Source organism: Sinohyriopsis cumingii, chromosome 1 (genome assembly GCF_028554795.1).
Source record: "Sinohyriopsis cumingii isolate HCF-2022 chromosome 1, ASM2855479v2, whole genome shotgun sequence".
Taxonomy (NCBI): Eukaryota; Metazoa; Mollusca; class Bivalvia; order Unionida; family Unionidae; genus Sinohyriopsis; species Sinohyriopsis cumingii.
In genome coordinates, this window is record NC_142961.1 from 131,840,989 (window position 1) to 131,855,063 (window position 14,075).

Genomic DNA, 14,075 nt, shown 5'->3' on the forward strand with positions numbered 1-14,075 from the left:
CATATAAATTGAAAACAAGCTTGTGCAAAATCAATTCGTTCATCGAGCATCAGAAGGCTCTGTCTTTCCTTACAGGTAAGAATCGTCTGTGTTCGTAAACTTCTTTAAAGTATGGGGACTTTTTTAATGTCAGAGATTTTCACGGTAAAGTTCAAATTTTTGCAACATTTTTGTGAGTTCTTACTATCCTATATTATAATGTAATGGAATGTTTAATTGTTTCAAAATATTTATATTCATTTGTATTTATGGTATGTATTATTGGAAAAGATGAATTTGCTACCAACTTCATGTTTAGATTTAATTTGGAAATAAAAGATTCTTTAAGTAATAAAGAATGATATTTAAGTAAGCTATTCCAAATTAGTATTTTATTTTAATTATAAAATACATTTTTTTAAAACGATTGTTGCAACTATTGAATTTTATACTCTTTGGTTATCATGAATTTAGTCGAGATCTAATTATCTGTATTATATTCTAAAAGGAAGAAATTACACAAATGTATGTGAGTTGGTAAGCTCAAAGGAAAAGTGTAAGTTTATACGTATTTCGTGTATTTTAAAATATAAAGTTGTATAGATGTATCTCTAAATATACCAATTATTTAAATAAAATTCGTTTATTGAGAATCAGATGGCTCTGCCTCTCCATACACTCGCTCCCATTACCTCTCATTCAGCCTCCCCGAGAATGTAGACATATCTACCCTATTAGGAGTGAAACCTTTTCTTAAGTTATGAGGAAAATCTCATCATAACAGATTCATAAAATTATGTTATATACTATATCAGGTGCCAAGTAAATAACGGCAAGAACCATTTCAAAAGTCACAGGAACAGTAAATTTTAACATGTCCCTTCTGCATTTGTAGCAGGCTATGTAATATATATGTTGTCTCCCAAATGTGCTCAAAAATCACCACTGAAAAGAAAAATATCTTCCAAGCAGAAGAGCAGTAAAGATGTATGAATTCTGAAACAGTTTAGAAATGGTTTAAATATTCATATACATGAGAACATTGTCAGACATAGCTTAAAAACAGTTAGCCTATCGTGTGCTGAAAAAATGGCATTAAACCCAACAACAACAACTTAAAAAACAGTTGAGACATTGATGTACCTACTATATGACAACATTCTGAAACATGCATCTTACTACTTGTTAAGACCTTTCTAAATATGATGGAGCACCGATAAATTTATCCAATACTCAGCCTGTTAAAACCTGTTGAAATATCTTCATATCACTATGACATCATTTCTAGAGCACTGATAAATTTCTAGAACACAACTAAACCTGCTGCAGTTACCGTATATACTCACTTGAAAGTCAAGTAAAACTGCAAACAACAAAGATCTTAAGGTACTCAACTTCATTATAATCTGAACTGAACAGTTAGGAGAGTGCAAAAACATAAATTAAAAAAACTGAACTAACAGCACAATGCTATACTGTCAATTATTCAACAGTTATGATAGGTGTGTTATAAATATTTCATGAGTTTAATACAAAAGCATGAATTCTCAGTCTCAACAGATAACATGTACATGTTGTGCAAGTTTTGGATGGAATAAAAATTTGGTCAAAGCTACCTGTGTTACACAATGACATGCAAGAGAATACAAAGTTTAATTTTTTGATTTCATAAATGATATTCTGCAATGTTTTAGGACCTGTGATTTACCGATGACATTTATTAAAGACAACATTGAGACAGGCATAGCCAATCTTGGAAGCATGATTGTTAAAACAATTTGGTATTAAAAAGGAAAATCTGATTATGTATTTAATGCAATTAAATTAAGAAATTGCATTTGGCTGAATTTAGGATACAACTTGGGGCACTTGTAAATTTTAGAAGGTCAATCTACAGTGATTTAAAAAAAAACGTGAATTAATGTAAAAATTGTTTTATTTAAAACAGCACATGGTGATTCAATATTTGAAGTAGCTGTTTTATTTCAATCATTGTAAGGGCAAAATTTTACATTAATTTGAACATAATGATGCATTTAAAATGATTAAAGAAACATTGCAAACTGCTGTTGTGTCTGTCCCTCATTATCATAAATATTAATATGGAGAAGGTACGGGGGCCCCGAGTGGCCAAGTGGTCTAAAGCACTCTCCATTACGGATCACTGCCATCTCACCTCTGTCTGCGTAGGTTCGAGTCTCGGAATAGACCAATGTGGATTTGTGAGAAAGCTTGCCAGTAGCTTCTTGAGGGTTGTTGGTTCTTTCCGGGGATTTCCCGGGTTTTTCCTCCACCATTAATACTGGCCGCCATGTACAGCCTATCGTGTGCTGAAAAATGGCATTAAACACTACAATAACAACAATGGAGCTCGTACTGTTCAATACTACAGAGCAATGTATATTGATTAAATGAAATTCATGGTAGAAGAAGATGTATAAACAGGTTGGACACATTCCTTTCATCAAGATAGAAATGGTTTGAATGATGAGAAGTATTTCAAGGTTAAATCAAAGTACTAACTCATCATCTGTATCATAGGTACACAGGTACAGCACAGAAGATCTATTACAAAGTCTAATTTGACAGTATCCGACACTTAAAAAGCTATGGAGCTTTAACAGCATCAGACACTGTTAAAAAGCTATGCAGCTTTGACAGCATCAGACACTGTTCAAAAGCTATGGAGCTTGACAGCATCAGACACTGATAAAAAGCTATGGAGCTTGACAGCATCAGACACTGTTAAAAAGCTATCGAGCTTGACAGTATCAGACAATGCTGAAAAGCTATGGAGCTTTGACAGCATCAGACACTGTTAAAAAGCTATGGAGCTTGACATTATCAGACAATGCTGAAAAGCTATGGAACTTTGACAGCATCAGACACTGTTAAAAAGCTATGGAGCTTGACAGTATCAGACACTGTTAAAAAGCTATGGAGCTTGACAGCATCAGGCACTGTTAAAAAGCTATGGAGCTTGACAGTATCAGACACTGTTAAAAAGCTATGAAGCTTGACAAGTATCAGACACTGTTAAAAGCAATGGAGCTTGACAGTGTCAGACACTGTTAAAAGCTACGGAGCTTGACAGTATCAGACACTGTTAAAAAGCTATGGAGCTTGACATTATCAGACAATGCTAAAAAGCTATGGAACTTTGACAGCATCAGACAGTTAAAACGCTATGGAGCTTGACAAGTATCAGACACTGTTAAAAAGCTATGGAGCTTGACATTATCAGACAATGCTAAAAAGCTATGGAACTTTGACAGCATCAGACAGTTAAAAAGCTATGGAGCTTGACAAGTATCAGACACTGTTAAAAAGCTATGGAGCTTGACAGTATCAGACACTGTTAAAAAGCTATGGAGCTTGACAGCATCAGGCACTGTTAAAAACCTAAGGAGCTTGACAGCATCAGACAATGCTAAAAAGCTACGGAACTTGACAGTATCAGACACTGTTAAAAAGCTATGGAGCTTTGACAGCATCAGACACAGTTAAAAAGCTAAGGAGCTTTGACAGCATCAGACATTGTTAAAAAGCTATCAAGCTTGACAGAATCAGACACTGTTAAAAAGCTATCCAATTTTGACAGCATCAGACACTGTTAAAAAGCTACAAAGCTTGACAGAATCAGACACTGTTAAAAAGGTATAAAGCTTGACAGTTTCGGACACTGTTAAAAAGCTATGGAGCTCGACAGTATCAGACACTGTTAAGCTATGGACCTTTGACATTTTCAGACACTTAAAAAGCTACAGAGCTTTGGCAACATCACTGTTAAAAAGCTATGGAGCTTTTACATCATCAGACACTGTTAAAAAACTGATGGAGCTTGACAGCATCAGACACTGTTAAAAAGCTATCGAGCTACTGTTAAAAAGCTATCAAGCTTGACAGCATCAGACTTAAAAAACGATGGAGCTTGACAGCATCAGACACTGTTAAAAAGCTATCGAGCTTGACAGTATCAGACTGTTAAAAAGCTAGGGAGCTTTGACAGCATCAGACACTATTAAAAAGCTATCGAGCTTGACAGTATCAGACTGTTAACAAGCTAGGGAGCTTTGACAGCATCAGACACTGTTAAGCTATGGACCTTTGACAGTTGCATAGACTTAAAAAGCTATGGAGCTTGTACAGCATCAGACTGTTAAAAAAGCTATGGAGCTTTGACAGCATCAGACTGTTAAAAAGCTATGAAGTTTTGACATCATCAGACACTGTTCAAAAGCTAAGGAGCTTTGACAGCATCAGACACTGTTAAAAAAGCTATGGAGCTTTGACAGCATCAGACATTGTTAAAAATCTATGGAGCTTTGACAGCATCAGACTGTTTAAAAGCTAAGGAGCTTTGACAGCATTAGACATTGTTAAAAAGCTATGAAGTTTTGACAGCATCAGACTGTTAAAAAGCTATGAAGTTTTGACAGCATCAGACACTGTTCAAAAGCTAAGGAGCTTTGACAGCATCAGACACTGTAAAAAAAGCTATGGAGCTTTGACAGCATCAGACACTGTTAAAAAGCTATGGAGCTTTGACAGCATCAGACTGTTAAAAAGCTAAGGAGCTTTGACAGCATCAGACATTGTTAAAAAGCTATCAAGCTTTGACAGTATCAGACACTGTTAAAAAGCTATGGAGCTTTGACAGCATCATACACTGTTAAAATGGTATGGAATTAATATTAGGACAGAAAGATTAGGACACATTTGAAGACATTATTGTCTAGTTTCAACAATACATAAGAGAATCAAAAATGAATTTGATTATCTTGGTGGTAATGATGTAATTTTGTTACTTAGTGACACAGTAACAGCAACACCATGATGAACACACGAAGATTTATATTCATTTGACCATTATATATATGGCCTTGTAACTTGAGTGTGGTGGTTGTTTTAGAAATTTAGCAATATTTTTGGTACATGTATGTTTTCACTGTTTTGGGGATGTTTAAACCTTTAAACCATTTGTTTTTTACCCATGTCTAAACTCTTGTATCACTGCTACCAGTTGTACTTTCTCCAATTTCTTCATCCCAAAGTTTTAATATTTAAAACACATATTTAATGAAAATACTCAAACTGTCAATTTTAATGCTTTTTGTGGACCATTGTGATTCTTAAAAAACTTTCTCTAGTAAAATTTGTTCAGTGAATTCCCAACAATGTAGTGTCAAAATTAAGAAGATAGTGTCCAAATTTGCTGAATGCATTACCTCCCTTGACTAAGGTTCAGCTTGCTTCCATTTGTGACATCTTTTGAGAACGAGCCGACCCACCAATTTAGTATTGATCACGCTGTCATTTCAAGTTCAAATGAGTTTTTTTGCAGTATATGATCATAAATTGTGATAAAAAACAGGATGATTATTGCATTGCCTTGATTTCTAAATTAAAAAAAGATGCCAAAAGTGGGGCAAAGTTGATTATACTTGAGTTGATCCAGGAGGTATTATGAAGAACTTTCTGAGAAAGCCCAAATTCTCATTCTGATATTTGTTTCTGTAAGCATGTTACAGGCAATGAAATCACAATTTTTTTAAATGTCAAAAAAAGGCTCTGTATATTTCATTCAGGCAATCATCGAAGGAATACAACAGAGAGAGAAAAAGAGATAGAGAGAGAGAAAGAGAGAATTCAAAATCAAGTCATCCCCTGTCACAGGGTCCAGAAATTTAAACCTCAGACCCATACCTTAACTGAGATTTTGTTTTGTACATTTATGATGGATAAATATTACTAGCAAATACCAAAGTAGAATAGGATTGCATTATATAGGGGTAGGGTCATCCATGTACAATTTCAAAGTGCACATTTTTTTTAAAGTTAACATTGATAATGTTGACCTTAAATATTAGCATCTAACCTATGGTTCCCCAATGTGGCTTATAAAATATCAAAGTTTGAAAGTACACTGTGATCATTTTTTTGTGTTTTAAAGCACATTAGTTGTGTAATTCTTTCCAGTAATTGTTGCGAATTTTAATTTTGCTTTTGATCTGTTGATGACCACATTGACTGCAGGAGTAGTGCTGGTGCCCCAACTTTTCTGGGTTCCTAATTTTCAATGCAATTATTGTAACTGATGCAATTGAAGTTTATAAAAACAACAAATATAGATTTGTCTTGCATGGAATTCAAAAAAAAAAAAGTTAAAACGGAAACCTCCATAACTAACCTTTAAAAGTTACTGAATTTTTCACTCACACATATACATCTCATTAGAAGAATAAACAATGACAAAGTGTGAAAGCAAAATCACAGTGCAAATAGGTACTGGAGTCATGCATGAGCAGATAACAAATGTCCCCTATTTTGCAACACAAGTCAGTATGGTTCATTTAGTGTTAAATAAACCTGAGTATTAAAGCAAGAAATATCTTTATCCTCAATTCTAGTTTGGCAGAAACAGGATGTAGAAGTGTCAAATTAATTCAAGAATGCAGGTCACAACATCCACTCCTATCCTACAGAGTTCAAAATCTAACGCCTTGCCAATTCCTTGATATTTTTCTTATACCATCTGCATGTTTAGCCACTCAGAACTTGTATTGCTGTAAAAAAAAAAATATCATTTAATGGCCATCTTGACTCAAACTTTCTCTTTTGTTACCGTAATTATCTGTCTGATTGGATGATGTTTGGAGGTGTGTCACACATGAACATGCTGCATTCAGTTCTGACTGGTTGTTAGCGTTATGTTCCAGTCCATAATAACCATAGATCAGAACTGAATCTAGTCTAAATGTGATACCAGTCTGAATAGATACATACAGAAAAGAGGTGCATTAAGCAAATACGGGAAGAAAATACTGAAAAATTTGTATTCATATTTTATTTAGGATATTAAGCTTTCTTTGACGAGGTATCAACAATTCTTACAATAATTAACAAATTATGAATATATGTAACCAGATACAAAACAAGCTAAAATGACAATTTTTACACTGTTATATATAGGAATCTTACTCTCGTTTCTTTTCCAAACACAAAATCATAAATATGTAGTGACTAGTAACTAAGTTGTCACAATTACAGTTTATGGCTTAGACAAAACATAACAGGGACAGAGTTAAGTCACAGTATTGAGAATACTAACCATTCTGTGGGCTGAAGAGATGCTGATTTACTTGCGATCATTTGGAAGAAAATAATTCAATAGTCCTTTTTTTACATACTGCTCTAAATTGTCTCTATAACAGTTTCCAAATTTTCTTTTATTTTATATCAAAAGGGAATATATACTTACAGCTGAAATATTTTTAAGGAATTATTGATTTACTTTTTGGTCATTTCCTTTTACAAGCATGTTCTACAATTGTTTCAAGTACTGCTCAGCGGAAACATTCACGGGAGGTAACTACTGTCAGGTCTAATCGTTACCTAAATTTGAGTTACCTCCCTTGACATAAAAAATAATAAAAGAACTTCACCCAAGCCATCAGCTCTATACAAGTTTGCCAAGTTATGACTAGAAACGTTTGTTACTATTATTGGCAATAAATATTTGGTGCAAGAGAATGAACACTATTACACAGGCATGAAAAAAAATTGAAATTCTCTCAAGCCAGAATTAAAATTCAAACATTATTTTCTGGAAGGTCTCTCATTTCTTCATTTGCACCTTATAAATTTTTACATTATTGTTGATTTCATGGCCGCTTTCCAAATGATGTCAAATTAATTGAAGGTTTAAACCTGTGTATAGAGAATCTGACAGGAGTAATCTTTCCAAATGATATTTATGAAACAAGATGTTAATCTCTTGCAAGCAAGAGACTGAAATTACTTACTGAATTTTATAAATTTCATTTTAAATGAACACAAATGCACTGATTTTTTATAATATTTTATTTAATACAGTTACAAAATAGTGAAGTGAATGACGCTGGATTTAGATGACTTGGGCATTTCGCATTTGCCATTATCTGGAATCATGAAGTCAATTTTAGGATTATGAGGTATTATCATATGTGTAATATGGATATATAACATGAGTTTATTAATCTAAATATAACACATATCTATTAATAAACAAATTCTTATGGCAATCACTTTGAATCGACCAAAATTTTTCTGAAGCAGAAAATGTACAACTGTTATTCAAACACATCCTTCAATTTAACATTCTTTGTGAATGGATGAATGTTAAAATTCCTGGCAGTTTAGTTCAAGACATACAGTTGGAAACTCGGGCACCATTGTAACTAGGACTGTCATGTTCACCAAAAATTGTAAACATTTACACATCTTTTACGAAAAGAAATCAATCTATTTAAATGCAATATTACATTTTTGTAGTAGAGCATAATGAAGCTGGCCTTTTCTAACAGGAAAGTCAAAATGAAAATTAGTCTTTTTGGGAAAGTGTACAAGTTTGAAGATTTTATACAATAAAAAAAAAGTCAATAAGTTTGTTAAGTTACACCCTTAACTTTTAAATATATTGGCAGCATGTGGACACATCTAAGCAACTGATGTTGAATATACATTACTATGCCAGTTTTCACTTGACACCTTGGTAACTGCTGATTGGGCACTTCATCAATGTAATTATCTCAGTAACTGGACTAAATTTATCTTTTAGCCTAAACTAATTGCTACTCTAGATTTTAAATTTATTACTTTGATTTCTCTGTTGACATGTATATAAATACCACATGGCACACCTGATGTATATAAATACCACATGGCACATCTGATGTATATAAATACCACATGGCACACCTGATGTATATAAATACCACATGGCACACCTGATGTATATAAATACCACATGGCACACCTGATGTATATAAATACCACATGGCACACCTGATGTATATAAATACCACATGGCACACCTGATGTATATAAATACCGCATGGCACACCTGATGTATATAAATACCACATGGCACACCTGATGTATATAAATACCACATGGCACATCTGATGTATATAAATACCACATGGCACACCTGATGTATATAAATACCACACGGCACACCTGATGTATATAAATACCACATGGCACACCTGATGTATATAAATACCACATGGCACACCTGATGCAGATTAATATGAGAATAGCATCAATCATGTTACTTACATGTTGGGTCCAAGGGTAAACAATAAACACCTTCATCTGCCTTCGCATAATGTGCCAGTAGTTCCAGTCTTATTACTTATTTTAATTAATCCTAACAAACTGTATAGATGGCAGATCTGGATCAAATAGGTGGTAGTCTGACCCAATTTATAAGCAAGCATATCCAACAATGTATAAAATAACATTACTGTAATGTTGACAGTTCTCAGGTTACACACACACATACACCATGGCTTGTTTTTCCAGTGTACTTTTGCCATTTCACATTCAACATATCAGGAAGCAATGAAGTTGTGAAAGCTGTATTTGGTTGCTAATTCAGGATCTTTCTTGAATTACTGACACTGAAGGGATGTATGTTTATGCTTCATCTGATCACACGATCTACCAAAAACTACACATGGAATTTATTTCACCTGTTTTCCACTTTTTAGCTACCTTTGTAAAAATAAATTAAAACTTGAGTTTGTCAGTCATTTTGATTTTACCAGCATTTCATTTTCTTTAATGTAAGAGGTGACATGCATTATCCATTTAAATGGAATATTGATTTTGTATTATGTTTACCTGACAAACATGAAACAATCTCATTTGCAGGTGTAAACATGACAGCCCTAACTGTGACATCATGATGCTCCTTATAACTGTTCCATTGATGAAAACATGTCTGGCTATTTGTTGACATGTTTGGCTATTTGTTGACATGTTTGGCTGTTTGTTGACATGTCTGGCTATTTGTTGACATGTTTGGCTGTTTGTTGACATGCTCATGCTACAGCAGCCTTAAATGTACTCTGCTTACATACATGTATATCAGAAATGATACTATTGCAAATTTTTACAATTTATCGGCTCAGCTTACATGTAGCTGATAAAACAAAATCTGTGACATCATAACCACCCATATATTTCAGCTGCTCTGAAAACAGTACATTTATCCACTGACAAGAACCATTTTCTGGAGCATGTAAAAAGTATTTCCAAATAGCATTAAGATTTTTTATTTTTAAATCCCTTTGCCATTAGACTGATGGATAGGAAGACCAAAAAGGGATCTGACTTTTAGGCCCGAGAACGTCTAATACAACATTCTTACAATTAAAAAGAAACAGTAGTTTTCAACAATAACAATCAATATATTAATCACATGATCTTAAGTTATCTATGCAGTTTGAAGTTCAATGTTCAATTTGCATTATTTACAAATACAGGAAATGAAAGCCCATGACAGATATTAATACATAAAAAAAAACAAATCATAATAATATGCATAATCAACACACCAAAACATATAAATTATGACTTAAATTAGTTAAGGACAACGTAAGGCATCACAACACAAACTCAGTATACTGGCAGCGATTAAAAATCCATCAGCATTTTAGAGGAAATTAATCATTTATGAGTTACAAAAAAAGGAGTGCTCAGGCTTGCTTGTCTAGCACTGATGCAGTGTGGCACCGTTTTAACTTTGCCAAAACTAAAAATAAAAAAGCAGTGAAAAAAAAAAACATTAATAAGGATCAAGAAACATTATCAATAAGTTACTGAGGATGCATAATTGGCAACACAAAATTTTATCACAAATTACTTTACCTTCTGCCTGAATCCCCAATGAAAATTAGGGTTACTCCAAATATAGCATATAAAAAGCATGATACAGCTCTGTTCATCCTTGACATGTATAATTATTTCTTACAAATTTTAAAAGATTTGCTTTAAATTCTTTACTAAAAATGTCCAAATATAAATGGTGATCTGTTAGGATAGTTTTGAAAAAAATGCATTTCCAAGCATCTTGTTAACTGATGGAGAAAAAAAACATGTTACTCCATTTGCTTTTGATCTATATGGCAATCTGATAAACCATGCTTAGTTGAATGAAGACAACAACAACAACAAAAAAATCAGCAAGTAGGAGAATAAAGGTTGAAAATATACAATTTCCTCTCTGAAGGTTACAATTTCAGTGAAAGCAAACATCTATAAACTTTAAATGCTTCAAAACAGTCATTAAATATTCCTTTTACAATCTGAAGTTTTTTAAAGCTATTTTTACACCAACTCGATATTAATGTGCAATACTTTAAGACTGACTGTGTTAACCTGCATAAAATATCTTAAAGACGTCGTCCTGTGAAGTTCTATCACACTATCAGTAAAATAAGTTTCAAATTTCAGTCGAAAATCTTCTGGATTTAATATCTTTTAAAAAATAAATGCTTTCCTACTGGCTGAAATAAGAAGTTTTACAAATAAAACTAAAATTTGCAGCTCAGAGACATCATCTGAACCGTCTTCTCAGTTATCCCAAGATCAGAAGTCTCAAGACTGCCACGGGATTTATGTTGCATGCATATCAAGGATTGCACATTCACTACATTTTTTCTGAAAAGTGAGAAGGAAGAATCTGTTTTGAATAAGCTTCAAACAGATCGTCTATCCTTTTGTGATGAATGAAAACAAACGTATCAAAAGAGAAAAGACAATGGGGACGTCAATATACATTGGATGCAAACTGAAGTCAAAAGCTTATAAGTACTGATGCAAGTTGTTCAGTCCTTAAGCTTCCCTTCTGTTTCAGCAAGACATGTATAATTTTGCTAGAGAATTCCTAGGCTCATTATTTACAGCGTACAACCTGATTGGTCAAACCTTGAGACACTAAATAAGTAAATAAAGATATATTAAAGCTGCCAAATATGAAACCTTAGCTTCTAAAGAATAACTTTTTTTGGTATACCATTAAGTTCTTACAGGACCAGAATGGTGATTTATTTTGGCAGATCACAAGTAATAAATCAATATATATAAAATAAATTTAATTATTTATGGTATCTGCTCCAGAAGTAGTTTAGGACTAAATACAGTACAACCCCGATTATTTAAACTCAATAATTCAATTGCCCAAAATCACAAATAAAACCAAAACCAATGATATACATCCAAATTATTGTGCTTTCCTATGACTTTTTGCTTTCACAGACTACTGCTAATCTTGTTTTTCTTGTTTTGGAATACACAAACAAGTGTCTAATTTATTTTTTCCATGCATTTCTTTTCAATGATTAAAATGTAATCTTGACTTTCTCTTGAAAATGTTGCTGATACAGATGGAAAGGGATCAAAACCTAGCATGTAACACATGTCTGCAAATCATTTTCCTGGAGTTTATATTCGTAGGCCCCACCCGCTTCTTCAGTGCAGTGCATAACACCATCTCTCCCTGACTGGCCATTGGATAAGCAGGGATTTTCCCATTCCTCCTGGGTTCTAGTAAGACATTCTCACCATAGAAACTAGTCATTCACACTATACAGTTTCAGCTAACTTACACGGATTATTAGCACCATTTTGGATATATCCTGAAGAGATACAGATGGAGAGAAACCTAATGTGTACTATGTGTCGCATGCATATTTTCCTGGAAAGTTTATTTTCACAATTCCCACCCACCCCACCAACACCCCTTCCACTACTCTCCACTGATGCAGTGTACATCACTATCTCTCACTGACTGGCCATCGGATAAGCTGGGATTTTCCAGATCCTCTTGGGTTTTCTTCAGTCCATTCTCCTTGGAGACTCCAGTTATTCCCACTGGAAAGTTCCAAATGCTTCACATGGATTTTAACCACCAATTTAGAGATATCCAGAAGAGACCATAATGCGTGATGGGAATGCAGCCAGTCCAGGATTACTTACAGATGTTTGAATCTTGGTATGCGTTGAGCTTCTCTAATTGAGACAGCAGCTCAATAGTCTGGGCCCCTATGGGTTATATTTTTCAGCTGCCAACAATATGATAGTGTTCCACACTGGTCAGCTGTTCACTGGTTCTGGCCCAACTGCCACACCATGTCCACTTCGACCACAAGACATATTTGTTACATCTGTCCATTCATTTTTGTCAGGATCATAACACTCGATTGATGACAAGAAATCTGTACCATCATAACCACCTGAAAAGGAGGAATATTCTTGTTAAAACTATTGCACCATCATTAATCTTATCTCACAAAATATACACAAATCAAAATGACTAAATCAGACTTCGGTCAGACCAACCATGATTAAAATGAAACTTCCATGATACATCGGCCACATATACATGTACTCGCTTATAAGCTGGACCAAACTGCATTGACACAGATCTGCTATCATATGTGATGGCAGATCTGGGTTTATGCAGTCTGTTAGGGGTAATCAGAAGAAAAAAAACATAGACCCTGATCTGTTGATGCATTATGTCATGGCAAGTCAGGCTCTATGTTTTTGGCAGCTGGACCCACCCCATGATATATGGCAGTTTTGCTGTTGTTGATGTTATACTGTTTAACACCATTTTTCAGCACAAGATAGGCTATACATGTCGGCCAGTATAAATGGTGGAGGAAGAACCCGGGAAAACCCCAGAAAGAACCACCGACCCATGAGAAGCTAGCTTTCTCACATACCCAGAATGGCTAAATCCAAAACTTGAACTCACACAGACACAGGTGAGATGGCAGTGATCATAACGGTGAGGGCTTTAGTCCACTTTAATAAAACAGAGCTACAACAACAACTGTTATATTAAAGTAACATTATAATGAGGCGTTTTACAGTGAGGGCAACAATATTGAATATGATAACTGTCATTCTCAAAGATAAAGATTCTAATGGCTAATTTTATTAATTTCCTTTACAATTGAAATCAATACCAAAATCCGTCATATCTGTACTAAAACTTGGATGAGTTTTTGGGAATAACTCTTATTTAGTATCCATCACAGTAATTATTTTAATACTTTATTTATTTTTGATTGCTGATTGCTTAAACTTCCATTCCAACAGATAGTAGCCATAATAATAGAACTGTAAAATTCCTCAATTTTCATAATAAATTTTTTACGAGGTTGCTCCAATGATCATTAGCTGAATTCACCGTTTTCAACATCAGCTTCAGCTTGTGGTTAAAAAGTGTTAAGAACAAATTGTCTAAACCATTCTAA

At 34.0% G+C, this 14,075-nt stretch overlaps 1 protein-coding gene across 6 annotated transcripts in view; it reads right to left on the minus strand.

Moving 5' to 3' along the window:
* Positions 1-6,809: 6,809 nt before the first annotated feature.
* The window catches only part of LOC149807875 (kelch-like ECH-associated protein 1B), an 88,603-nt gene continuing 81,337 nt past the window's right edge, over positions 6,810-14,075 (minus strand). For all 6 annotated transcript variants that reach the window (XM_089971461.1, XM_089971469.1, XM_089971475.1 and 3 more), the window contains one exon: positions 6,810-13,043. In XM_089971461.1, the coding sequence (XP_089827587.1) occupies positions 12,904-13,043 (140 nt within the window). In that variant the 3' untranslated portion in view covers positions 6,810-12,903. The remainder of the gene's footprint in view (positions 13,044-14,075) is intronic.